The 26954-nt window shown below is 33.6% G+C and overlaps 1 protein-coding gene across 1 annotated transcript in view; it reads right to left on the bottom strand.

The window, feature by feature from the left end:
• tln2b (talin 2b) overlaps positions 1 to 26954 on the bottom strand; it is a 153624-nt gene that overhangs the window by 108683 nt on the left and 17987 nt on the right. The window contains exons 7-14 of the mRNA XM_073831436.1: positions 26628 to 26691; positions 23681 to 23785; positions 15457 to 15612; positions 14886 to 14987; positions 14600 to 14676; positions 11429 to 11612; positions 9791 to 9904; positions 8798 to 8906 (exon numbers count right to left, since the gene is read on the bottom strand). Of these exons, the coding sequence (XP_073687537.1) occupies positions 8798 to 8906; positions 9791 to 9904; positions 11429 to 11612; positions 14600 to 14676; positions 14886 to 14987; positions 15457 to 15612; positions 23681 to 23785; positions 26628 to 26691 (911 nt within the window). The remainder of the gene's footprint in view (positions 1 to 8797; positions 8907 to 9790; positions 9905 to 11428; positions 11613 to 14599; positions 14677 to 14885; positions 14988 to 15456; positions 15613 to 23680; positions 23786 to 26627; positions 26692 to 26954) is intronic.

Here is a 26954-nt window from a genome sequence, read left to right as displayed (position 1 = left end):
CCAGAGCCACCGTGTACAGGCGCCAGGTCAAGCCACTTTTGAACCAGAAACAGCGGCAGAAGCGCCTGACCTGGGCTACAGAGAAGCAGCACTGGACTGATGCTCAGTGGATCAAAGTACTTTTTTCAGATGAAAGCAAATTTTGCATGTCATTCGGAAATCAAGGTGCCAGAGCCTGGAGGAAGACTGGGGAGAGGGAAATGCCAAAATGCCTGAAGTCCAGTGTCAAGTACCCACAGTCAGTGATGGTCTGGGGTGCCATGTCAGCTGCTGGTGCTGGTCCACTGTGTTTTATCAAGGGCAGGGTCAATGCAGCTAGCTATCAGGAGATTTTGGAGCACTTCATGCTTCCATCTGCTGAAAAGCTTTATGGAGATGAAGATTTCATTTTTCAGCACGACCTGGCACCTGCTCACAGTGCCAAAACCACTGGTAAATGGTTTACTGACCATGGTATTACTGTGCTCAATTGGCCTGCCAACTCTCCTGACCTGAACCCCATAGAGAATCTGTGGGATATTGAGAAGAGAAAGTTGAGAGACGCAAGACCCAACACTCTGGATGAGTTTAAGGCCGCTATCGAAGCATCCTGGGCCTCCATAACACCTCAGCAGTGCCACAGGCTGATTGCCTCCATGCCACGCCGCATCGAAGCAGTCATTTCTGCAAAAGGATTCCCGACCAAGTATTGAGTGCATAACTGAACATAATTATTTGAAGGTTGACTTTTTTTGTATTAAAAACACTTTTCTTTTATTGGTCGGATGAAATATGCAAATTTTTTTAAGATAGTAATTTTGGGTTTTCATGAGCTGTATGCCAAAATCATCAATATTAAAACAAAAAAAGGCTTGAACTACTTCAGTTGTGTGTAATGAATCTAAAATATATGAAAGTCTAATGTTTATCAGTACATTACAGAAAATAATGAACTTTATCACAATATGCTAATTTTTTGAGAAGGACCCATACACACAATTAAATCATAATTAAATCATAATTTCGAACTTTCTGCATAACTTGACAAGTGCTGTTATTGTTAGGTGAAACTGAATCTATTAAAATCATTTTCAGTAAGTGAAACAAAATAAAATATTACCACTATTAGATGAAATGTTAAATTATCTAAAATTTAAATTCTAAAAAAATTCTAAAACTTTAAATTACTAAAATTATATATAAAAAATTACTATAATATGTAATAAATAAATAAATAAATAAATAAAATTGAAATTCAAACCGCTAAAAATTTTGAAAATAAAAAATGTATGAAACAAATTAAATAAAAAACTTACAATTAAAAGCTGAGAATATAAAATTAATTAATTCAATTAAATCATAATTTTAACTTTCTGTAAAATTGCTGTAGTTGTTAACTGAAACTAAAACTATAAAAAATTATTAAGTAAATGAAATAAAACTATATATATATATATATATATATATATTACAATAAATTAAAACTGAGAATTAATTAATTTAATTCATTAAATAAATCATAATTTCACACTTTCTGCTGCAAGGTGCTGTAATTGTTAGCTAAAACTAAAGTTATTAAAAATCATTTTAAGTAACTGAAATAAAAACTGAAATAAAAAACAGTACTATTAGATTAAAATTTTATTTCTAAAACAAATGAGTAACAATGTTTGGGCAACTAACTGAAATAAACAAGTTTAAGTACTAAAATTACTAAAACGAAAAACAAAAAATTAAAGGTATATAGAAATAAAATAAAATAATAAATAAATAAATAAATAAAAAATACTAAAACTTTTAAAACTTTTTAACATTTTAAAATGAAAACTGAAAATATGAAAATGTAATTAATTCAATTAAATCATAATTTCAAACATTCTGCATAACTGGAAAAGTGCTGTAATTGTTAACTAAAAATTAAAAGTATTTAAAAAGTATTATAAAAGGTAATGATAAAAGTAAACTAACAACTAACTGAAATAAATAAGTTTAAGTACTAAAATTACTAAAACTAAAAACTTACAGGTATATAGAAATAACAACAACAACAACAACAACAACAACAACAATAATAATAATAATAATAATAATAACTAAAATTTTAATTTAAATGACTAAACTATTAAAATTAAACAAAATATTAATTAAAACTATAATAGCATATAAATAATACTAAATTAACACTACAAACCTACAGCTTGGAAATTATGCACAATAAAAAGACCTTTTTTTAACATTACTTTTTTAAACATCACACGACTCACTTCATCTAACACTATTCTCTGACAATGTTGTATTATTGGTAACCTAACAAATAATAAAAAAAACTAATAAATAATAATTATATATATATATATGCAGTATTTTAAGACTGAATTTGATAAGAACTGATGACTTGTTCACAGTAAAACCAATTGGCTCTACTACTGGCAAGCAGAGCCAATTTTACTTTCATTGCTTTAACACACACCACTCAGATCTGCAACATGTGCAATAACGTGATCATTATTAGTGATCTCATTCCAAATGAGATCCATATGACGCCAAACACACATGCACTGCATCTCTAGCGCGCACATCCACACTTCACATCATATCCTAACAAGCTCTTCAGGGCATGGGAACAGATGTATAGCACAGGCTGCAAAAAAAACAGTAAAGTTTGAGTTGGGCTGCTGGTTAACAGGCAAATCTCCGCACTATCAAACAGATGGCACGAGGAGATTAAATCCAGCAAAAACCTGGTCTGGTCCGCATGGAAGCTCTCCAGAACGCGGGAAGGAATACACAAACCCTGCCAAGCAGTTCAGCTTCAGGACAACAAACTTCACGTTCATTAATGGAAATACTTATTAGTGCAACTGGAGAGTGACTCATTAGTTATCAATTATTTTTCCAGCATCGGTTGCTGGTATAAACTAATAAAAGTAGGTATCGCAAGACTGCACGTGTCAATTTCTTCTAAATCATCATTGTTTTATACACTAGAGGTATTGGACAAATTATGTTTATTCACTTATGGTCTGAAAATAATGTAAAGTGTTTATACATCACAGCAGAATTACAGTATGTAATTTTTCGGAAAGTTATGATTATTTTCAACATAGATTTCATTTCCACCACATTGTTTGTCTTGCTACGGCTGATTTCATGTTATTCTTCCTAAATACACACTAAAATAACTGCAGTTTTTGCAGAATTTGTCAAATGTATAGCTTAATTGGAAAGATGTAGAATAAAAAGTATATAGTATGGAAGCCTGTTTTCGCCACTGAATAAAAAAAAAAAAGGTAATGGCGACTTTTTAATCTCACAATTCTGACTTTTTTTCTCACAATTGCGAGTTTGTATCTCACATATTTTTTTCTTGCAACTGTGTTTACATCTCTTTTTTCTCAGAATTGAGAGATATAAACTCGCCATTGTGAGAAATAAAGTTGCAATTTCAAGAAATAGAATTGAGAGATACAAACTCGCAATTGCGAAAAAAGTCAAAGTTGCGTGATGCAAACTTGGAAATGCAAGAGAAGTCAGAACTGCGAATACAAAGTCGCAATTGCAAGAAAAAAGTCACAATTGCGAGATACAAAGTCACAATTGCGAGAAAAAAGTCAGAATTGCAATACAAAGTCGCAATTGCGAGAAAAGTCAAATACAAACTGGTAATTGTGAGAAAAAAAGTCTGATTTACGAGAAACAAACTCGCAATTGTGAAAAAAGTCAGAATTACGAGATACAATCTGGCAATTGTGAGAAAAAAGTCAGAATTGCAAGAAAGTTGCAAATTGCGAGAAATTGCAAAAAAAGTCAGAATTGCAAGAAAGTCGCAAATTGCGAGAAATTGCAAAAAAAGTCAGAATTGCAAGAAAGTCGCAAATTGCGAGAAATTGCAAAAAAAGTCAGAATTGCAAGAAAGTCGCAAATTGCGAGAAATTGCAAAAAAAGTCAGAATTGCAAGAAAGTCGCAAATTGCGAGAAATTGCAAAAAAAGTCAGAATTGCGAGATGCAAACTTGGAATTACAAGGAAAATCAGAACTTCCAGATACAAAGTCACAATTGCGAGAAAAAAGTAAATTGTGAGATAAAAAAGTCACAACTGTGAGATACAAAGTCGCAATTGCGAGAAAAAGGTAAATTGTGAGATACAAAGTCACAACTGTGAGATACAAAGTCACAATTGCGAGAAAAAAGTCAGAACTGTGAGATACAAAGTCGCAACTGCAAGAAAAAAGTCAGAATTGCAATTTAAGGTCGCAATTGCGAGTAAAGTCAGAAACAAACTGGTACACTCTCAAAAAGGATGTGTTAATTTTTAACACATTGTTTGTGTTATGTCTATTTTAGCACATTGTGTTATTTTGTGTTAAATGTGTGTTAAAAAACGAAAAAGAAAAAAGGAAATATCCAACACAGTGTGTCCAACTCAATATGTGTTAAATATCAGCCAATCACATTGCTGCTTGCGTCACTTCATGAGCAGTTATTCTTCTGACACAAGCAAATTTCCCCCGCGCTTCAAGTTTTCATCGTCAGGACATAACTTCGATGTGTAAAGGTAAGAGAAATGTTTGTATTTGCCATTATACGTTTTTAAAATGTCTTTTGTGATCGTTTGTAGACGGTCGAGGGGCATTTGGCACATATATGTGGTAGCCGGAAAACTGCCTCACGAATGGCGATGCGAGCTGCGCCCGTGCCTGCTGCACATCTCGGCGGTGGGAGCTTATTTTAACAAGCTTTATGGTTTCTTTCGCTAGATTTCGTTTCTTTCCCTCACCATCACTTGTATGCAGTTGAAAATATGTAAATAAAATGATTAATGCAAAGAGGTTGTCAAATATCACATTTTTTTTAAAATTTAAAGTACAAACTTTATTAACCATTAACAACTTTTCACTCAAGGAACAATTAAAATGTTTAAATTACTGTATTTTGATTGAGTTTTTATGTTATTGTTAGTAGCAGGTTTAATAAATTTTGTATAAACTAAACGTTAGTTTGCTGTGTCTTTATTGCATACAAGATTTATTCAAAAATAACACATACTTGACACAAATTGTGTATTTATAACACATAGTGTGCAGAAAAAATCAAAACACATTTTCTGTATTAGCAGGAATAACACACTGGTTGAGTTAAAAATAACACAAAATGTGTTGTCCTTAACTAGGCACAAAGGTGTGTTAAGAAACAACACAGGTTGTGTTGTTTTTAACACATCCTTTTTAAGAGTGTAATTGTGAGAAAAAAGTCTGAATTACGAGAAACAAACTCACAATTGTGAGAAAATTCAGAATTACGAGATACAATCTGGCAATTGTGAGAAAAAAAGTCAGAATAGCAAAAAAGTCGCAATTGCGAGAAATTGCAAAAAAAAATCAGAATTGCAAGATACAAACTTGGAATTGCAAGGAAAGTCAGAACTGCCAGATACAAAGTTGCAATTGCAAGAAAAAAGTCAATTGTGAGATAAAAAGTCACAACTGTGAGATACAAAGTCAAAATTGAGAGAAAAAAGTCAACTGTGAGATACAAAGTCACAATTGTGAGATAGAAAGTCACAATTGCAAGGAAAAAGTCACAATTGCAATTAAAGGTCGCAATTGCGAGAAAAGTCAGATAAAAAACTAGTAATTGCAAGAAACAAGTTTTAAATACGAGAAACAAACTCGCAATTGTGAGAAAAGTCAGAATTACGAGATACAAACTGGCAATTGTGAGAAAAAAGTCAGAATTGCAAGAAAAGTCGCAATTGCGAGAAATTGCTAAAAAAAGTTGCGAGACAAACTTGCAATTGTGAGAAAAAAGTCTAAATTACGAGATATAAACTTGCAGTTGTGAGAAAAAAGTCAGAATTGCGAGATACAAACTTGGAATTGCAAGAAAAGTCAGAACTGCGAGACACAAAGTCTCAATTGTGAGAAAAAAGTCAATTGTGAGATACAAAGTCACAACTGTGAGATACAAAGTCACTATTGTGAGAAAAAAGTCAATTGTGAGATACAAAGTCACAACTGCGAGACACAAAGTCTCAATTGTGAGAAAAAAGTCAATTGTGAGATACAAAGTCACAACTGTGAGATACAAAGTCACTATTGTGAGAAAAAAGTCAGAATTGCGAGATGCAAACTTGGAATTGCAAGAAAAGTCAGAACTAGGGATGCTTATATTGACCGTTTAACCGTTAACCGACAGTAAGCATTTTAACCGATTATTAGTTAAACGGTTTAATCGTTTTTTTTTCCAATTTTTTTTTTACGTTTGCTGCATGGTGAATGGTGATGGTGTTTTTGTTGCGGATCTAACAGTTAACAGGCAGCATTCCAGTCTATCCGTACAGCATGTCGACATGTTAAAAACTAGGTACACTGAGGTATAGGTGCGCTATATATTTATGTCCGACTGGAAGATCAAGACCGGTACCGTTCTTCAAAGCGCATAGAAGGATTCAGTGTGTTCTAGTTTTGTCATCTTAATTAGATAGTTATTTAATTTACACATATTTAGTGTAGGCCTATTTATATTAATCTTTTTTTTCTGATTTTCTCTGTTCTCAGAAGCACTGCTGATGCGTGATAATTTGAGTATATGTGAATACAGTTTTTGTTGTTGCGCTGTATGCTACTGTTTGCACGTTAAAATAAAACATTTGCTTGTATTTTTTTATGTATCATTATTCTAATTTGATCAGTTAATGGTTAATGTTCGGAGGATAACGAGCAGCGGTTGTTGGTCAGGAAAATTAACCGAAATGAGAGAAATGAGAAATCGCAAAAAAAAGTCAGAATTTCGAGACAAACTTTCAATTCAATTCAGAACTGCAATACAAAGTCGCAATTGCGAGAAAAAAGTAAATTGTGAGAAAAAAGTCAGAATTGCAAGACAGTTGCAATTGAGAGAAACTGCGAAAAAAAAATTCTGAACTGCGAGATACAAAGTCGCAATTGTGAGAAATTGCAAAGAAAGTCAGAATTGCAAGATACAAAGTTGAAATTGCGAGAAAAAAAACAGAATTGCGAGATAAAAAGTCGCAATTGCAAGAAAAAAATCAGAATTGCGAGATACAAACTTTCAATTGTGAGAAAAAGTCCGAATTGTGAGATACAAAGTCGCAATTGCGAGAAAATGTATTTTTTATGTATCATTATTCTAATTTCATCAGTTAATGGTTAATGTTCGGAGGATAACGAGCAGTGGTTGTCGGTCAGGAAAATTAACCGAAATGAGAGAAATGAGAAATCGCAAAAAAAAGTCAGAATTTCGAGACAAACTTTCAATTCAATTCAGAACTGCAATACAAAGTCGCAATTGCGAGAAAAAAGTAAATTGTGAGAAAAAAGTCAGAATTGCAAGACAGTTGCAATTGAGAGAAACTGCGAAAAAAAAATTCTGAACTGCGAGATACAAAGTCGCAATTGTGAGAAATTGCAAAGAAAGTCAGAATTGCGAGATACAAAGTTGAAATTGCGAGGAAAAAAAACAGAATTGCGAGATACAAAGTCGCAATTGCAAGAAAAAAATCAGAATTGCGAGATACAAACTTTCAATTGTGAGAAAAAGTCCGAATTGTGAGATACAAAGTCGCAATTGCGAGAAAATGTATTTTTTATGTATCATTATTCTAATTTCATCAGTTAATGGTTAATGTTCGGAGGATAACGAGCAGCGGTTGTCGGTCAGGAAAATTAACCGAAATGAGAGAAATGAGAAATCGCAAAAAAAGTCAGAATTTCGAGACAAACTTTCAATTCAATTCAGAACTGCAATACAAAGTCGCAATTGCGAGAAAAAAGTCAATTGTGAGAAAAAAGTCAGAATTGCAGACAGTTGCAATTGAGAGAAACTGCGAAAAAAAAATTCTGAACTGCGAGATACAAAGTCGCAATTGTGAGAAATTGCAAAGAAAGTCAGAATTGCGAGATACAAAGTTGAAATTGCGAGAAAAAAAACAGAATTGCGAGATACAAACTTTCAATTGTGAGAAAAAGTCCGAATTGTGAGATACAAAGTCGCAATTGCGAGAAAATGTCAGAATTGCGAGACAGTTGCAATTGTGAGAAATTGCAGAAAAAAAAGTCAGAACTGCAAGATACAAAGTCACAATTATGAGAAAAAAGTCAATTATGAGATACAAAGTCAAAATTGTGAGAAAAAAGTCAGAATTGCAAGACAGTTGCAATTGCGAGAAATTGCTGAAAAAAAAGTCAGAATTGCGAGATACAAACTTACAATCGTGAGAAAAAATTCTAAATTATGAGATATAAACTTGCAATTGCGAGAAATTGCAAAAAAAGTCAGAATTGCGAGATACAAAGTTGCAATTGTGAGAAAATGTCAGAATTGCGAGATACAAACTTGGAATTGCAAGAAAAGTCAGAACTGTGAGATACAAAGTCACAATTATGAGAAAAAAAAGTCAATTATGAGATACAAAGTCACAATTGCGAGAAAAGTCAGACACAAACTGACAATTCTGAGAAAAAAGTCTGAATTTTGAGAAACAAACTGGCAATTGTGAGAAAAGTCAGAATTACAAAATACAAACTGGCAATTGTGAGAAAAAAGTCAGAATTTTTATGATATATTTGAGCATCTTCTGAATTTTTTCACACAATAAATATTGAAATCTACTATGTTGTTCAAAATATATGTACATTTTTATTAAAATAAACGGAAAAAAAAACCCTGATACATAAAGGAATTTGAAAAGTACTAAGATAAAGGCAAAAACACAAACAATAATGAAAACCATCTATTGTTTTGTATGTCAATAACGGTCTAGATGGTTTAGGGGTAATTTCTGATTTGGCTACATACCGGCAGTGAGGTTGACCACCGACGCGGTTCCAGCCGTGATGGCGTCCACTTGGGAGTGAATCTCATGTTTGGATTCGTCCACCTTGTTTTGAACCCACACTCTGGATGCCTTTTTGTAGAAAAGAGACAGAGAATAAATACTAGCATTTTCTTTGCTTTTTTTCTAAGAAATAGCAAGGATATCTATGCGCAGGTTAATGATCAATGACAACCTCTGCACTTATAGTCAATAACTGAACAATAACTGTACACCAATGCCACAATGCATTATTCTAATGTCACAATAACAAAAACCTTAATATAAATAACCACATTAAAAGGCTTTTAAACTAGCTTGTGGCGCATATTGTGACTTGATGTCCCACAATGGATTTAAACTAGAAACCTTCTACTGCATAACACATCACACACAGGGACATAATGTACAAGGATCCTCTCTCCTAAAGTATTAGTTCACTTTGAGAATAAAAATTAACTGATAATTTATTCACCCCTATGTCATCCAAGATGTTAGGTCTTTCTTCAGTCAAAAAGAAGTAAAGGTTTTTGAGGAAAACATTCCAGGATATTTCTCCATATAGTGGATTTCAATGGGGATCAACGGATAAAAGGTCCAAATTGCAGTTTCAGTGCAGCTTCAAAGGGCTCTACACGATCCCAGCCAAGGATTATTCCTCGGCTGGGATCGTGTAGAGACCTTTGAAGCTACATTGAAACTGCAATTTGGACCTTCAACCCATTGGTGACCATTGAAAGTTCACTATATGGAGAAAAGTCCTGGAATGCTTTCCTCAAAAACCTTTACTTCTTTTCGACTGAAGAAAGTAAGACATGAACATCTTGGATGACATGGGGCTGAGTAAATTGTCAGGAAACTTTTATTCTATAAGTGAACTAATCCTTTAACACCTTCACCCACATAAAATCAGACAACAGATGGTCTACAGCAACACAACACTATTTTGTCTTATTTTTCTTAGTATAATTTCTTACCAGGTCTTGTCCCAGTGGTGGAAGATTGTCTACCTCTCCCAGGTCAGCTTGTGCCTGCTGGACGGCCTGCATACTGGTGTTGATAGTTCCCATCAGCGCTTGCTGCGCCAGACTCTGACAGCACAGGAAGTAGTCATTTAAAAGACAGGCTTAGAAAAATAGGCTTTTAAATGATACTTTTAAGAAATATGTTGTAGTTTCACAACTAAGCACAAGGCATGTAGTGTCAAATCAAGCCGTAATATTGTCATCCTTGTTACCAAGATTTTGTATAGTATGCAAACAATTACTGAAAACTCGACAGTTGTAAAAATATCACCATCTCTAGCTCTCTTTCTAGTGTCATGACCTTCAGCAAAGGCTTGTAAAGTCAAATTAATTTCTAAAATAGTCAACCCTGTTACAGTGGATTCCGCATCACTGTCAAAACCAAACTGATCTTCACTCTTATTTGGGTGTTCATTCAGTGAAAAACAGTGTGAAATATGCCTTGATTCTTTTGTTACATTTGTCAGTATAGGACAATCTTAAAATATCAACCCTGTTACCATGATTTTGTATAGTAAAAATCTAATAATTTGAAAAGTGGATATTTATAGCAATATCAAAATTTAATTATTCTTTTAAGAAATATGTTGTAGTTTCACAACTTTAAGCACAAGGCCTGTAGTGCCAAATTAAGCGAGAATATTGTCAACCCTGTTACCAAGACTTTGTATAGTCTGCAAATAATTACTGAAAACTGGATAGTTTTAGATGTACAGGTATAAGCAATATGTTCTCACTGTAGTGTCATGACCTTGAGCAAAAGTCTTGTAAAGTGAAATTAAACTCTAAAATAGTCAACTCTGTTACAATGGATTCCGCATCACTGTCAAAACCAAACTGAACTTCACTTTTATTTTGGTTTTCATTCAGTGAAAAACAATGTGAAATATGCCTTGATTATTTTGTTACATGTGTCAGTATGGGACAATCTTAAAATATCAACCCTGTTACCATGATTTTGAAGAGTAAAAATATAATAATTTGAAAAGTGGATATTTATAGCAATATAAACATTAAATTAGTCTTTTAAGAACTATGTTGTAAGCACAAGGACAACCTTAACACTCTAGAGATGTATGCTAACACAAGATAGATATGCATCTTTTTAGCGCATTGTAGTGTTATGAAGTGCGTCAGAATGCAATTCATAACTTCGCCACAAGCTAATATAAACTGTCTTTGTTTATTTTCAAGTCATGTCAGAGCAACAATTGGAGAAGTCTTGTTGAACAAGTTAGTTCAAGCTAAATTGTAACAACATGGCATAAAAAAAACATTCACCCAGATCGCATGAAAAAAATATATATATAAGTATAACAGTATTTTAATTTTACTAAAATAGCAGTGAAGAGAAGATAAATCTTATGTAACCATCAATTTTAATAATTCACCTAGTTGCCATAAACGAAAATCAGAAAGCAACAAACACCCAATTATCCCAATTATCAAATGTGTCAGTCTTATTTACAATACGCTAGGTGCAAATAAATCACAATCAGGATTTAGGTAACAGATGGAGCTGTGAAAGCATAACCGCTCCGCATATGATGCGACGGTGATATAAACATCAGAGCAGTTGCACATTCTCACCAGAGGGGGCATGTGTCCTCTGTGCATCTGTCCCGTGGTGATCTGCTGTTGAGCCGAGGGCATGGTGCCCATGTTGTAAGTGTCGGGGCCTCCTATCGACCCCGAGCGCATGATGCCAGGCAACGCCACCGACCCGTGCTCGACTCGACCAACCCGATTAAACTGCTGCTGGAGGATGGTGGACCTATGAAGAAGTAATGGCTCATTATCAGATGCTGTCAGACTGCATTCACTCTTATATGTGTCAATGATGGTTGTTGTTGTTGTTACGGTAATTACTGACAGCCATTAAAATCAGTTGAGCGACACTTCTCTATTTGCACCGGGAAAACAGACGCTTCAGGCACTATTGCTTAATTACAGCTCATTGTGAGAGGCCTCAATTTTTGGATTATAGTGCTAGAAGTAACATGAGTAAGTTGGCACGAAGACAAACGCAGGCATCGATGCCCGACGTCTCCCCCCTCTCTCCTACAGAGAGAAGTGGGATGCCGTCGTCCATAACAACCACTTTTCAGGCAGCGCTCGAGAGGACACAACCCATCTGTATATCCCATTCTGATAGAACCAGAGTCCAGGCTGGATAAAAGCACTGCTGGAAAAAATATTCACAATATATTTATGAATATGCATTTATCTGGACAATCTTAAAACATCAACCCTGTTACTGTACCATGTTTTTGTGTAGTAAAAATCTACTTAAAAGGTGGGTACTTGTAGCAATATCAAAAATGTAATTATTCCTTTAAGAAGCATGTTGTAGTTTCACAACCTTGAGCAAAAGCTTGTAATGTCGAATTAAACCGTAAAACTGTCAACTCTGTTACCAAGATTTTGTATAGTAAGCAACTGATTTCTGATAACTTGGTATTTGTAAAAATACTATAAGCATTACATTCTCTTTTTAATGTCATGACCTTGAGAAAAAAGCTTGTAAAGTCTAATTAAAATGTAAAACATTCACATCAACCCTGTTACTGTGATTTTGTTTAGTAACGACAGATAATTGAAAATTGAATATATGTAAAAATATCAGCATTAAATTCTCTCTGAAAAGCACCTTGTAGTCTGACTTTGATTTTGAGTACAAACCTTGTAAATGTTAAATTAAACAGTCAACCCTGTTGATATGATTTTCTATAGTAAACTATTGATAATTCACAACTTTTTTGCAGAAATATCAGTGTTCCCTTCCTAATGTCAAGTCCCTGAGAAAAAGGTTTGTAAAGTCAAATAAAACTGCAAATCTTTCAACCCTGTTACTGTAATTTTTATATAGTATGTTTAAATATAATTAATTTGGCTTTACATGCCATAATGCAATTTAATAACACTTATTTGTTTGGTAGTGTGTTTGAAAATGTACAGGAATGTACTTTAAAAAACAACTTATCAAACTGTAAAAGACAGGCTTTACTCAGAAAGACCAAAACACATAAATACCAAGATATATTTACTGAGTGGCTGAGAAAGAGCGAAATGTAGGAAGGGAAATATTCACACATTCAATATCTCTATCTCTCTCTTCCAGGAACCTGATATTGTAAATGACATTTTGCTGATGAGGTAGTGCTTTTTGTGGAAATAATAATCTCGCTCTCTTGCCCTCAGCGCCTTCCGCATCAAGGGTAAAAGAACAGAAAAACGCGTCTCCTTGTGATTAAAAACGGCAGATTGCAGCCCAAGCATCTCCTCCAACGTCATTAGACACCTCAGTTCTGCAATCAGTTGAATACAAATGAAACAGTGATTCAAAAAAAAAAAAAGTTTTAGGTGTGTAATTATAATGCTATTACAAATATGACTAGATGACTGCTCCCTGAAATGGAAGCAGATTCATCCAGCATGGTGGATTTCTCATCACAGTCAAAACCAAACCCATCTTAAAGTTTTTGGTGTTAATTTAGTAAAAAAAAAAGTGAAAATATGCCATTTACATTTGTCAGTATGGGAACATCTTAAAATACCAACCCTGTTACCATGATTTTGTGTAGTAAAAATCTACTAAATTGCCAACGCTGTTAACAAAACTTTGTATAGTATGCAAACAATTACTGAAAATTGGATAGTTTTCGATATATAATCAATTTGTTCCCTTTCTAGTGCCATGACCTTGAGAAAAAGGCTTGTAAAGTCAAATTGGATATTTGTAGAAATATCAGCATCTCTAGTTTTCTCATTAGTATAATGACCTTCAGTAAAGGCTTGTAAAGTCTAATTAAAATCTAAATTAGTCAGCCCTGTTACAGTGGATTCTGCATCACTGTTAATACCAAATTGATCTTCACTCATATTTTGGTGTTCATTCAGTGAATATTTTGTTACATGTGTCAGTATGGTTCAATCTTAAAATATCAACCCTGTTACCATGTTCTGTGTAGTAAAAATCAACTAAATTGAAAAGTGGATATTTATAGCAATTTCAAAATTAAATGATATTTTTAAGACATATGTTGTAGTTTCACAACTAAGCACAAGGCCTGTAGTGTCAAATCAAGCCATAATATTGTCAACCCTGCTACCAAGATTTTGTATAGCATGCGACTAAAATCGGGATAGTTGTAAATATATTAGCATCTTTAGTTCTCTTTCTAATGTCATGACCTTGAGCAAAGGCTTGTAAAGTCAAATACAATTCTAAAATAGTCAACCTGTTACAGTGGATTCTGCATCATTGTCAAAACCAAACTGATCTTCACTCATATTTTGGTGTTCATTTAGTGAAAAACAGTGTGAAATATGCCTTGATTCTTTTGTTACACATGTCAGTATGGGTCAATCTTTAAATATCAACCCTGTTACCATGATTTTGTATAATAAAGTCTAATACTTTGAAAAAATTGATTTTTATAGCAATATCAAAATTAAATTCATTTTTTTTAAGAAATATGTTGTAAGCACAAGCATAACCTTAAGCTTGTAGTGTGAAGTAGTAAAACTGTCAACCCTGTTACCAATATTTTTTCCTGGAAACAAATAATTACTTAAAAGTGGATAATTCTAAAATGATAAATATTAAAGTTCTCCTTCTAGTGTCATGATCCTGAACAAGTCAAATAAAACTGTTAAATATTCAACCCTGTTATCAGCACAATGTAATTACAAATGTGTCAAGATGGCTGCTGCATGAAAACAAGGCATTAGGGACAAGAACAAGAAATCTCCACTGACTTTTTCGGGGATACAGATTCTTCCAGCATGGTGGATTCCTCATCACCATCCAAACCAAACCGATCTTTACTCTGCTTCTGTAAAAGAAGAGAAGGAGAACATTTTAATTAATAAATGGCACCAAAAAGTAGGAATATCTACAGGATGTATAATTCTGTAATAGTTCACCCAAAACTGAAAGTTACGTCAGAAAGTTTAAACATGGGAAACATGAATATTATCCTCTTCATGACATTTTGGGTGAATGGTTCCTTTAATTCACATGTGTGAAGAGCCAGTGACTTGCTTTTTTAAGGATGATGTCAATGTATCCCGCGATGAGTTGAGAGATCTGCTCCCCTTCTGTCGTCTGGACAGAGTAATAGCTCTCCTGGTACTCACCGAAATCCTACACAAGGCCACACACACACACACACACACACACACACACACACACACACACACAGAGAAACACAACAACAGATATGAGAAGCACACATCTCAAGGCTGTCTTTTTTGTACAGTGTGGATGTGCTTATTCAGTTTTAGCTGACAGGAAGTCAGCCAACTGTCCTTGGAGCACAAGTGCTGTACATGAGATGCTAAAAGTGTCTCTTAATGGTGGAGAAGAAATGCACATCACACAGCAAGGTTAAAATACTCAAGTAGTAGAGGACTGTCAGCATTTTATCAAGGAAAAAACAACTATTATTACATTATAGCCAAAACAACATTGTTTCACAATGACATTAGCAGTTGGCAATACTGCCCAATTCACTGTCTACAAAACTATTGAGCAGAAAAATTGAATGCAGAATCTAAGGAAGGATCCAAACACACTGTGGTTCATGTTAAATGGAGTGAATAATGTAACGTACCAGTGTGAAGCTCTTGGGTGAGGCCGCCCACCTCTTGACTGTGGTGAGGGGCCATTCCTGCACCACCTCTTTGGTCTTCTCATCCACCCTCATGACTGACTCTTTGGTAATGCCCAGCAGACGCGGGACCAACTTATTTTTGCTTTTCATCTTCTCCTGTAGAAAAATAACACATGGCGTTTGTGTATTGTGTGGCGAGGACTAAAATATACAATGGGCTGCTGATTGCTGACGTCATTTTGGTATTTATGTGATTACTAAATTTGTTTTGTTCATTAATTACGTTGAAAAAGTGTCGCCATGTATGCAGTTCATTGTCCTTATTTCAACTCTCTCTATAACTTCTTCTCACAATGTCTGCAGAATAGTGGATTGTTTGGTCACTACTATGTACTTCTAGAACCATAATCATAATAATTAAGATAACATTAGTATAACAAATATACTGAGACATTATATAAATAGATATGTGTATAATATAATATTATGTATTAAATCATTATAATATGCATTATATATTAATAACTACATCATATAATTATTATTATTATCTCATCTTTTATGTACATTTGAACAAAAAGTGGCATGTCCAAAATTATTCATACCCTTCTCAATAATCAATAGAAAAGCCTTTATTGGCTATTACAGCAATCAGACGCTTCCTATAATGCTGACCAGCTTTTTGCATGTCTCCACTGGTATTTTTGCCCATTCATCTTTAGCGATGAGCTCCAACTCTTTCAGGTTGGAGGGTCTCCTTGCCATCACCCTGATCTTTAGCTCCCTCCACAGATTCTCAATTGGATTTAAGTCAGACTCTGGCTGGACCACTGCAAAACGTTGATGTTTTTGTCTGCTAATCATTTCTTCACCACTTTTGCTGTGTGTTTTGGGTCATTGTCATGCTGAAATGTCCACTGGTGCCCAAGGCCAAGTTTCTCTGCAGACTGCCTGATGTTGTTGTTGAGAATTTTGATGTATTGCTCCTTTTTCATGGTGCCGTTTACTGTGATTAGGTTCCCTGGTCCACCGACTGAAAAACACCCCCAAAAACACAGTGGGGATGGTGTTCTTAGGGTTGAAGGCTTCTCCTTTTTTTACGCCAAATGAAGGCTACAACATTGGGGCCAAACAATTCAATTTTTGTTTCATTTGACCATAAAACAGAAGACAAGAAGTCTTCTTCTTTGTCCAGATGAGCATTTGCAAAGGCCAAGAGGGCCGTGGAACCCAGCGGTCTGCCTTGAGATGTTGCCACCAGCAGAGCCCAGATTCATCAGGATGGCCTTGGTGGTGATCCTTGGATTAATTTTTACCTCTCTCACTATCCTCCTGGCCAGCACAGGTGTCACTTTTGGCTTCCGACCACGTCCTCTGAGATTTTTCACAGTGCGGAACATCTTGTATTTTTTAATAATACTTTGCACTGTAGCCACTGGAACTTCAAAACATTTAGATATGGTCTTATAGCCCTTTCCTGACTTGTGAGCAGCCACAAAGCGCAGCCGCAGGTCCTCAGTGAGCTCCTTTGTCTTAGCCATGACTGTCCACATATCAACAGCAAAGAGCTTCAGTCTTTCACCTGTTGAGTTGATTAAACAGCTGTTCCCAAAGAATCAGGGTAAATAGGATCCTTTAGAATAGCTTGGACTATTTGGAATGGTATAGAACTGTGGATTTTCCCATAGACTGTGACAGTTTGCAAAGGGTATGAATAATTTTGGACATGCCACTTTTTGTTCAAATGTAAATAAAAGCTGAGAAATATTTTGTTCTGAGAACAATGATGCCTCTTGTACATCGTCTTATTATCTTTTTTAAGCTTGTTGTCATTCCCAGTCAAAAAAAAAAACTTGCTGGTTGAATAAAAGTAACTTTAAGTCAGAATTTGCCAGGGGTATGAATAATTTCGGGCTTGACTGTAAATAAATAAACACATACACATAAATTGGTCTACAAACTGGTCTACAAAATCATACATTTGCACTATGATACCAAATATGTGGATCAGAAACCAAACTTCCTGCAACGCACAGAGAATTATGTTGTAACATTTCAACTTTATTCTCCCAAAAGCATGTGCAAATGCATATTCAACACACACAATACACCATCCAGCAACGTTATATAATATATATGAATATAAAGCGTTTTAATCCTACTCTAGCATACTGACATTTCATCTCAAAGCTAACTGCGCTAATCAGGCAGTGCAGCTGCTACATGGGTGGCAGCGTCTAACACTAGACTACAGTATATGTGCTACTCGACTATAGCCTGGTGCCTCCTGCCATTTCCTTTCATCTCTCACACACACGACCCAAAACAATTGCCCGCTGAAGGCATCCTGCCAGAGGACTCTTACGGCCACACAAATACATAATAAAAACAAACACTAAACGTTTAAATGACCTCATGCGCTGTACATCTCCAGGCTATTGTTTTCACCTGAGGGTCGAAAATAACAACCACTGATAAGAGTGCATTATAAATAACTGCTTACCTCACAGAAAGACCTGCTAGTATTGTTTGCAGCCTGAATGGCATCACTTTTCAAGGGTGAGGTTTATGCAATGTGGGTAAATATAGTTTTTTTTTGGTAAATGTTCATTGTGTAACTGTCTGCGTCGGTCAGGGACGGTGCTTTCGCTCATTCAAAGCGGCACAATCTATTGTTAGGTGCTATTAATTTGAAACCGGCACTTAGCAACACTTCACTAATGACCTGAAACTGATCCTTGAGCGGACGGCTTGTAAATCTTTCTCTGTGTGCCGTACAGCTTAAAAATGCTTAACCCCTTAAGCTCTGCGGCTATTTGGGGGATTTCCGCCTGCATTTGGCCTACCTAAATTCAAATGGTTCCCCTATACACATACAATGGAGGAAATTTAAAAAAATGGTTTCATTGTATAGAAAACCTTTTAAACTACATAATATCAGTGTAATTATTTATAAATAACATTATATAGGTTTCAAATATTACAATAAAAACAAAAAAAACATAGGCGCTTTTTGATTTTTTTTTTCAAAAGTTTTTTTTGAAAGTCTGTAACTCAGGATTTAGGTGTCTCAGTTCTTTGCAAATTGTTTTGTTTGATTCCACTAGGTCTCAGGATATACCAGAAAAAAGATTTTTTCATATAACAGTTTCTAATAGAAAGTTATTGAATTATAACCGAAGGGAGTCGCATTGCCCCTTTTCCCCCTATTTCCCCACTTTTTTCCCCCTAAAAGTATACTTCTGTTTCTTAGCAAAAACAGGTTTTAAAAAGCATATTACCCCTTAGAATACTATTTTACTATGTACCATAGCACTTTTCATGATTATTGACTGAATTATGTTTCATTTTTATGTTTGCCTGTGTATTTACTGAAACACCTACTGTACTTTATTGTCAATATTCAATATACACTCAATACATAGCTTAGCAGATTGTTTTGGTGTCCTTTACGTTTCAAAGTAATTATAGGAATAAAACAAACCTGAATAGAAGCACTGTTATACTTATAGACGCGCTTATGAGCCGCGGATCCTCTGCTCTCCATGGAAACGGCCCGTTATTTATTCATTTAGCGTCTATTTTGAATAATGGCGACCGCTATATTCCTCTGAGACATTATATCTACACTCAAAGAGTCCAAAAACTACATATCCCACAATTCCCCGAACCGTCGAAGCATCTTGTGTGACCCGGAACCTCTCCATGACACTTCTTCTTCTACGCGCTGGATATGCGTCTGTGTCATCGTTCACAGCTGTGTTCAGCACAGCGGGCGGTCGGAGAGTGTAATCTGATCTACTGAGACGCTCTGAGTGCGGCCGCAGACACACACGCAGCTGCTTGAGCGGCTCAGAGCGCACACACATAAGAGCGCAACTGGATGGAAAAGCGCGTCTGGCAAAACAACGGATTTCTCAGCAATGAAGCAACGCAGAAACGTGAGAATGGTCTCGTTTGAAAGAAGAGATCCTAATCTAAAAGATTAAATGGCTTTTTGTTTAGTTTGTGGCTATTTGCGGCTAACTGAAGCAGTAGAATATGGAGGAAAGTTATAGAATATGTCATTTTACTCTTGAGGTAATATTCTGACATCGCGATTCGATTGAAGATTATTTGATCTCTGTTTATCACACAATAAAATGATTTATATGGTCAGAATCTTGAGAAAGAGAGCTTTCTTGTGATATATGACTTGTCTGTTTTGAGAAAAATATAAGAAATACACATTCTTTGTAACAATTCTTCATAATCGTTAGGCGGAAATTTGTGTTTGGAACAACATAAATTCTAAGCATAATTTTACTACTTTATGAATCATAAAACTAGAAGTTATGGTATTCCTAGTAAAGGGGAGACTCTAAGCTTTCAAATGAGATCATTTATGGGCTGATACTATATGAGGAAGGTCATGTAAATGAAGCAGCAACATTTTGAAACAATTTTGAAACACTTTTTATTATATTCTGACATCGCGATTCAATTGAAGATTATTCGATCTGTGTTTGTCACACAATAAAATGATTTATATGGTCAGATTCTTGAGAATAAGAGCTTTCTTGTGATATATGACTTGTCTGTTTTGAGAAAAATATAAGAAAAACACATTCTTTGTAAGAATTCTTCACAATCGTTAGGCGGAAATTTGTGTGTGGAACAACATAAATTCTAAGCATAATTTTACTACTTTATGAATCATAAAACTAGAAGTTATGGTATTCCTCGTAAAGAGGAGACTCTAAGCTTTCAAATGAGACCATATTTGGGCTGATACTATATGAGGAAGGTCATGTAAATGAAGCAGCAACATTTTGAAACACTTTTTAACAGTGTTTAAGAGGTTAATAGTCTTAAAAACACAAACAGAACTGGAATAAACAGAAACACTTTTAAAGAACCAAGTATATTGGATAAACACAAACAGGTTTACTTGCTGAATTCTAACAATTAATGACAAGGCCCTTTGGAATATTTGATTGTGACTGGTCATAGATTTAATGTGACCTTCATTTAACAAAAAATAAAAGTTTAAATTGTTAGTTTAAAAAAATCTACTCTTAAGAAATTACGACTGCGTTTTAGTGCCATGTTAAAAAAAAACCTAAGATTAAAGTAATATTTAGAGAATGAAGTCAAAATATTATGTGAATAAAATCTAAATATTACGAGAATAAAATTGAAATTATGAGATTAAAGTCAAAATACTAAGAGAATAGTCGAAATTACGAGAAAAAAGTCAAAATATTATGAGAATAAAGTCAAAATATTTTAAGAATAAAGTCAAAATTATGAGAATAAAGTCGAAATACTAAAATAATAAAATCTAAATATTATGAGAATAAAATCAAAATTACGAGATTAAAGTCGAAATACTAAGAGAATAAAGTCAAAATATAATGAGAATAAAGTCAAAATTACGAGAATAAAGTCAAAATACTAAGAGAATAAGGTCAAAATATTTCGAGAATAAAGTCAAAATACTGAGAATAAAGTCAAAATACTAAGAATAAAGTCAAAATATTATGAGAATAAAGTTGAAATTACGAGATTAAAGTCAAAATACTAAGAGAATAGTCAAAATTACAAGAATAAAGTCAAATATTATGAGAATAAAGTCGAAATACTAAGAGAATAAAGTAAAAAAATTATGAGAATAAAATTGAAATTACGAGATTAAAGTCAAAATACTAAGAGAATACAGTTGAAATTAAAAGATTAAAGTCAAAATATTATGAGAATAAAATCAAAATTACGAGAATAAAGTCAAAATACTAAGAGAATAAAGTCAAAATTACGAGAATAAAGTCAAAATACTAAGAGAATAAAGTCAAAATATTATGAGAATAAAGTTAAAATTATGAGATTAAAGTCAAAATACTAAGAGAATAAAATCAAAATATTATGAGAATAAAGTTAAAATTATGAGATTAAAGTCAAAATACTAAGAGAATACAGTTGAAATTAAAAGATTAAAGTCAAAATATTATGAGAATAAAATCAAAATTACTAGAATAAAGTCAAAATACTAAGAGAATAAAGTCAAAATTACGAGAATAAAGTCAAAATACTAAGAGAATAAAGTCAAAATATTATGAGAATAAAGTCAAAATTACGAGAATAAAGTCAAAATACTAAGAGAATAAAGTCAAAATTACGAGAATAAAGTCAAAATACTAAGAGAATAAAGTCAAAATATTATGAGAATAAAATCAAAATTACTAGAATAAAGTCAAAATACTAAGAGAATAAAGTCAAAATATTATGAGAATAAAGTTAAAATTATGAGATTAAAGTCAAAATACTAAGAGAATACAGTTGAAATTAAAAGATTAAAGTCAAAATATTATGAGAATAAAATCAAAATTACTAGAATAAAGTCAAAATACTAAGAGAATAAAGTCAAAATTACGAGAATAAAGTCAAAATACTAAGAGAATAAAGTCAAAATATTATGAGAATAAAGTCAAAATTACGAGAATAAAGTCAAAATACTAAGAGAATAAAGTAAAAATTACGAGAATAAAGTCAAAATACTAAGAGAATAAAGTCAAAATATTATGAGAATAAAATCAAAATTACTAGAATAAAGTCAAAATACTAAGAGAATAAAGTCAAAATACTAAGAGAATAAAGTCAAAATATTATGAGAATAAAGTTAAAATTATGAGATTAAAGTCAAAATACTAAGAGAATACAGTTGAAATTAAAAGATTAAAGTCAAAATATTTCGAGAATAAAGTAAAAATTACGAGAATGAAGTCAAAATACTAAGAGAATAAAGTCAAAATATTATGAGAATAAAGTTGAAACTATGAGATTAAAGTCAAAATACTAAGAGAATACAGTTGAAATTAAAAGATTAAAGTCAAAATATTATGAGAATAAAGTTGAAATATTATGAGAAAAGTTGAAATTATGAGAATAAAGTCAAAATACTACGAGAATACAGTTGAAATACTAAGAGAATAAAGTCAAAATATGAGAATAAAATTGAAATTACAAGATTAAAGTCAAAATACTAAGAGAATAGTCGAAATTACAAGAATAAAGTCGAAATATTATGAGAATAAAGTTGAAATATTATGAGAATAAAGTCAAAATTACGAGATTAAAGTCAAAATACTAAGAAAATAAAGTTAAAATATTTTGAGAATAAAGTTAATAATAGTGAAATTATGAGATTAAAGTCGAAATACTAACAGAATAAATTGAAAATATTTCAAGAATAAAGTACAAAATTACGAGAATAAAGTCAAAATATTACGAGAATAAAGTTGAAATTACAAGCTTAAGTCAAAATTCTAAGAAAATAAAGTCGAAATTACGAGAATCTAATTATCTAAGTCTAAATATTGCGAGAAAAAAGTTGAAATATTTTGAGAATAAAGTTGAAATATTACGAGAATAAAGTCGAAATATAATGAGCATAAAGTCTAAATACTAGGAGAATTAAGTCAAAACAATTAGAGAAAAATGTTGAAATTTCAAGAATAAAGTCGAAATATTATGAGAATAAAGTCGAAATTATGAGATTAAAGTCGAAATACTAAGAGAAGAAAGTCAAAATTATAAACAAAGTCTAATTATTTAGAGAATACATTTTGCATTCGCAATATAGGCTATACTCTCAAAATATTATTACTATTGATTTCTACGATTAAAATTTTTGCAACATTTCAACTTTATTCTCAAAACATTTTGACTTTATTCTCATAATATTTCAACTTTATTCTCAACATATTACAACTTATTTTTTTTATTTACTTTTATTTTTTTAACGTGGCCCTAAAACACGTCGTATGAAATAAAGTGCTTGTAGTTGAAGAAACAGCCAAAGACAGTCTTTTGGACATTATTTTAAATCTGTCGGTGCTTGTATTCACTGACAGCGCTGATCCTATGAATTATTCAATAATCTTTCCAAACACTCCTTTTTGCTGGTTCACTGTACAGTCCAATGTTTCCTGTACGGCTAAGTAGCGCCAGTGCTGCACAACGGCAAAAGAAATTACATTTTACTCGACTTGTAAGCTTGCAGGCTAAATTGAAGGTGATAAGAGAAAAAGATTGTGCGGCACAAGATAATACACAGCCAATAATTCTTAACATTTTTTCTGTTGTGTGATATTAGCTGCCTACATGCACAACTATTTGTGACCGTTTATCTGCATTTTAAAACTTTGAACAGAATCAGATCTTAGAGTTTGAACCGTAAAACACTCACCTTCACCAGGAAAAACGACACTCCGTATGTGCGTAGGGATCGGGCAAGCTTCACATACTTCACTTTTGCCTCGATCTCCGTCATCTCACCGCAGGTTTTGTGATCCTGGTGAGGAGATAAAGACATGAACACTTCATAGCCACTATGGGATTTGAACCAACAACCTATTGGTTACAAGCCAACTTAGTCTCTTTGCATTTAGGTTTTACATAAGCATGTGTTTTCATCCTAAAAAATGGGTCTTTCTTAAGCTAAAGAAATTAAATGCTTGAATGAAAGTTTTCTTTTTTAGGGGTTCAAGTGCGTAGCTTCGATCGTTGAGCCTGGTGAAATTTTCAGGTACTTCTGCGAACTAGCCCTAGGTTTTTCGCTCAATCGGAACCAAACCAGTGACAACAAAACGTTTGAAAGGAGCAGGGCCACTTTTAGTAAAATGCCTATAACTCCTTTGCCAAGCTCAGAACACTTAAAAGCTCAATTTGAGGTCACAGGACAAAAATCGTGGAGTTTGAACATTTGCGTATCTCAAAAAAACATGGGTGCCATTAGCCGATAAAGTTTGAGCACCTATTAGACAAGCTTAACGGAAGCCGATCGGAATAAAACTCGGTGGGCCTGTTTGACTCATGGCGCCAAAGGTCTTTGAGAAATTTGAAAGAAATCGGCCACTGAGGGGCAATATCACATTTTTCAAGGGCATAAACGATTGTACATTGTGTGGTTTTTTGCATATACATGCAATATTATATTTTACGATAGAACTTCCAGACAACTTTGCCTCTAGACCCACTTTAGTCCTAGGTTTTTCGCTCAATCTGGAAAAACACTGCAGTACAATTCTCTGGATTCTCTAGGTCAATAATTATCAAAAAAAAAAAAATGTTGAAATTTACCCTTTGGGAAGCTTTAATGGGGTCGTTTAGAAAAGGGGCCTTTCCAAATTTACCCAAAATCCTTTAAAGTCTAAAGGAAAACTCAAAACTTCACAAAACCTGAAGAGCACCTGCGACAGATAATTGTAGTTATAATTAATTGTAGTTATACTTTTGAAATTACACTGCAAACGCTTTTCTTACTTAGATTTTTTTGTCTTGTTTCCAGCCAAAATATCTAAAAATTCTTAAATCAAAAAGGATTTTCTAAACGAGTAAAAAATTAAGTGCGTTTTTTCTTGAAATAAGCAAAATATTCTGCTAAAGGGGTAAGAAACATAATCTTGTTTTCTGTTTGAAATTAGATATTTTTGCTTACCCCATTGGCAGATAATTTTTGCTTGTTCTAAGCAAAAACTCACTTAATTTTGACTTGAAAATAATTTTAAAAATCCTTCTTGATTAAAGAATTTTTTTTAAATTTTGGCTGGAAACAAGACAAAAAATCTAAGCAAGAAAAGCATTTTTTTGCAGTGTATCGATTGAATTGATATTCTGTACATTGAAATAAAATAATTTTAATAAAACAAGTTTTAATGAACTCTTTTTAAACTACCAAAAGCTAAATACTTACTTGTATCCCATATTTTTCATTATAACACGTTTTTTCTACAGCAAGGTGGGAATTAAATATTTATACCGTTTTCCCAAATGTACAATCATTGTTGTGTTTACTGCGATTTCAACTCAACCATTCAACCCTGTTACCAAAGTTATTGTACAAAAAAAAAATCAAACAAATGCACTAGTTTTTTTTCAATAATTTCAAACAAAGCTTTGATTCCAGACAAGCTAGCTTGTAATTTAAGCGTAATTTTCAACCCTGTTACTCGGATGTCAAATTTTATTTCAATTTAGTAATTTTGTATGAAATAACATTTTGTCAAAGCAGGCTATAAAACTGCATTCAGGCCGTACTAAAATATGTTCAAAATATTAATAACAGGGTTGAAAAAATTCCAAACCTCACAGAATCAACAGAAAATAAAACCGCTTATAAAATATTTAACTTGACCTCTTGCATTCCACATTTGCTCCAAATTAAAGGAATAGTTCTCCCAAAAATGAAAATTACCCCATGACTTACTCACCCCCAAGCCATCCTAGGTGTATAAGTTTTTCTTCTTTCAGACAAATACAATCAGACATTTCCTGGCTCTTCCAGACTTTATAATAGTGATGAATGGCTGTTGAGATTTTGAAGTCCAATAAAGTGCATCCATTCATCATAAAAAGTGCTCCACATGGCTCCAGGGGTTAATAAAAACCTTCTGAAGTGAATCAATGCATTTGTAAAAGAATAATATCCATATTTAAAACTTTTTAAACTGTAATTTCTAGCTTGCGCTAACTGTTGTATGCACAAAGTAACAAACGCAGAAGCGCAGAGGAGAGAGCAAAACAAAACACTGGTCATGCATTAGACATACAAAATGAGGATTTGTAAAGAAAAATGTCAGAGAATTTTGATATAAGCCAAGAGGTGACTGGTTTTCCTTTGCTGTAAACAAAACTTGGTTCTCACAAGACTAGCATATTCTTACACTACATCCAATGTCATCTGCTGGAACGCTACTCTCTCGTGAACGAACGTAAAACAGTCTATAAAGTTTTAAATATGGATATTTTTCTTACGCAAACACATAAATTCCTTTAAAGGCCTTTATTAACCCCTTAGGAGCCATGTGGAGTACTTTTTATGATGGATGGATGCACTTTATTGGCCTTCAAAATCTCAACAGCCATTCACTGCCATTATAAAGCTGGGAAGAGCCAGGACATGTTTTAATATAACTCTGATTGTATTAATCTGAAAGAAGAAAGTCTTATATAACTAGGACGTTTGGGTGATCTATCCCTTTAAGAGCATCCTTCACTGAACATATGCTGAAAATTGCAAAAACCCTTCATTTTTAATGGTTTCAGGCTGTTTCTGTATGTTTTTCGGGAATGGTGCCTAATAGTATGTTTTCCTAGAATAACGGATTGAGTAAAGCCGACAGAGGGTCACGTACCTGAAAAATTCTCTTCTCCGCCCCCCTCTGTTTGATGTATTCTTTTGGTAGGAACTCCTTCAGGCTGCAAATACATTTCACATGTTTACGCTCAAACTGCACAAACATTTTTCCCTCAGAGCAGAACAAAACACATGAGGTCATCCTGGCGGGAATTACATCTTCATAATGTACGCCCACACCGACTCTTAAGGTTTCCAGACAGCACAGAGTTCTTGCAAATAATTGTCTGGTCTATAATGTAATCAGATAACAACTGAGAGAGCCTGTGTGTGTGTGTGTGTGTGTTACAGTGACAGTGTTGAATGAGCTGCATATGATACCGCA

Source organism: Garra rufa, chromosome 25 (genome assembly GCF_049309525.1).
Source record: "Garra rufa chromosome 25, GarRuf1.0, whole genome shotgun sequence".
NCBI classification, from domain to species: Eukaryota; Metazoa; Chordata; class Actinopteri; order Cypriniformes; family Cyprinidae; genus Garra; species Garra rufa.
Note: the sequence above shows the minus strand (reverse complement) of the source record. Positions and strands in the feature narration are given on the sequence as shown.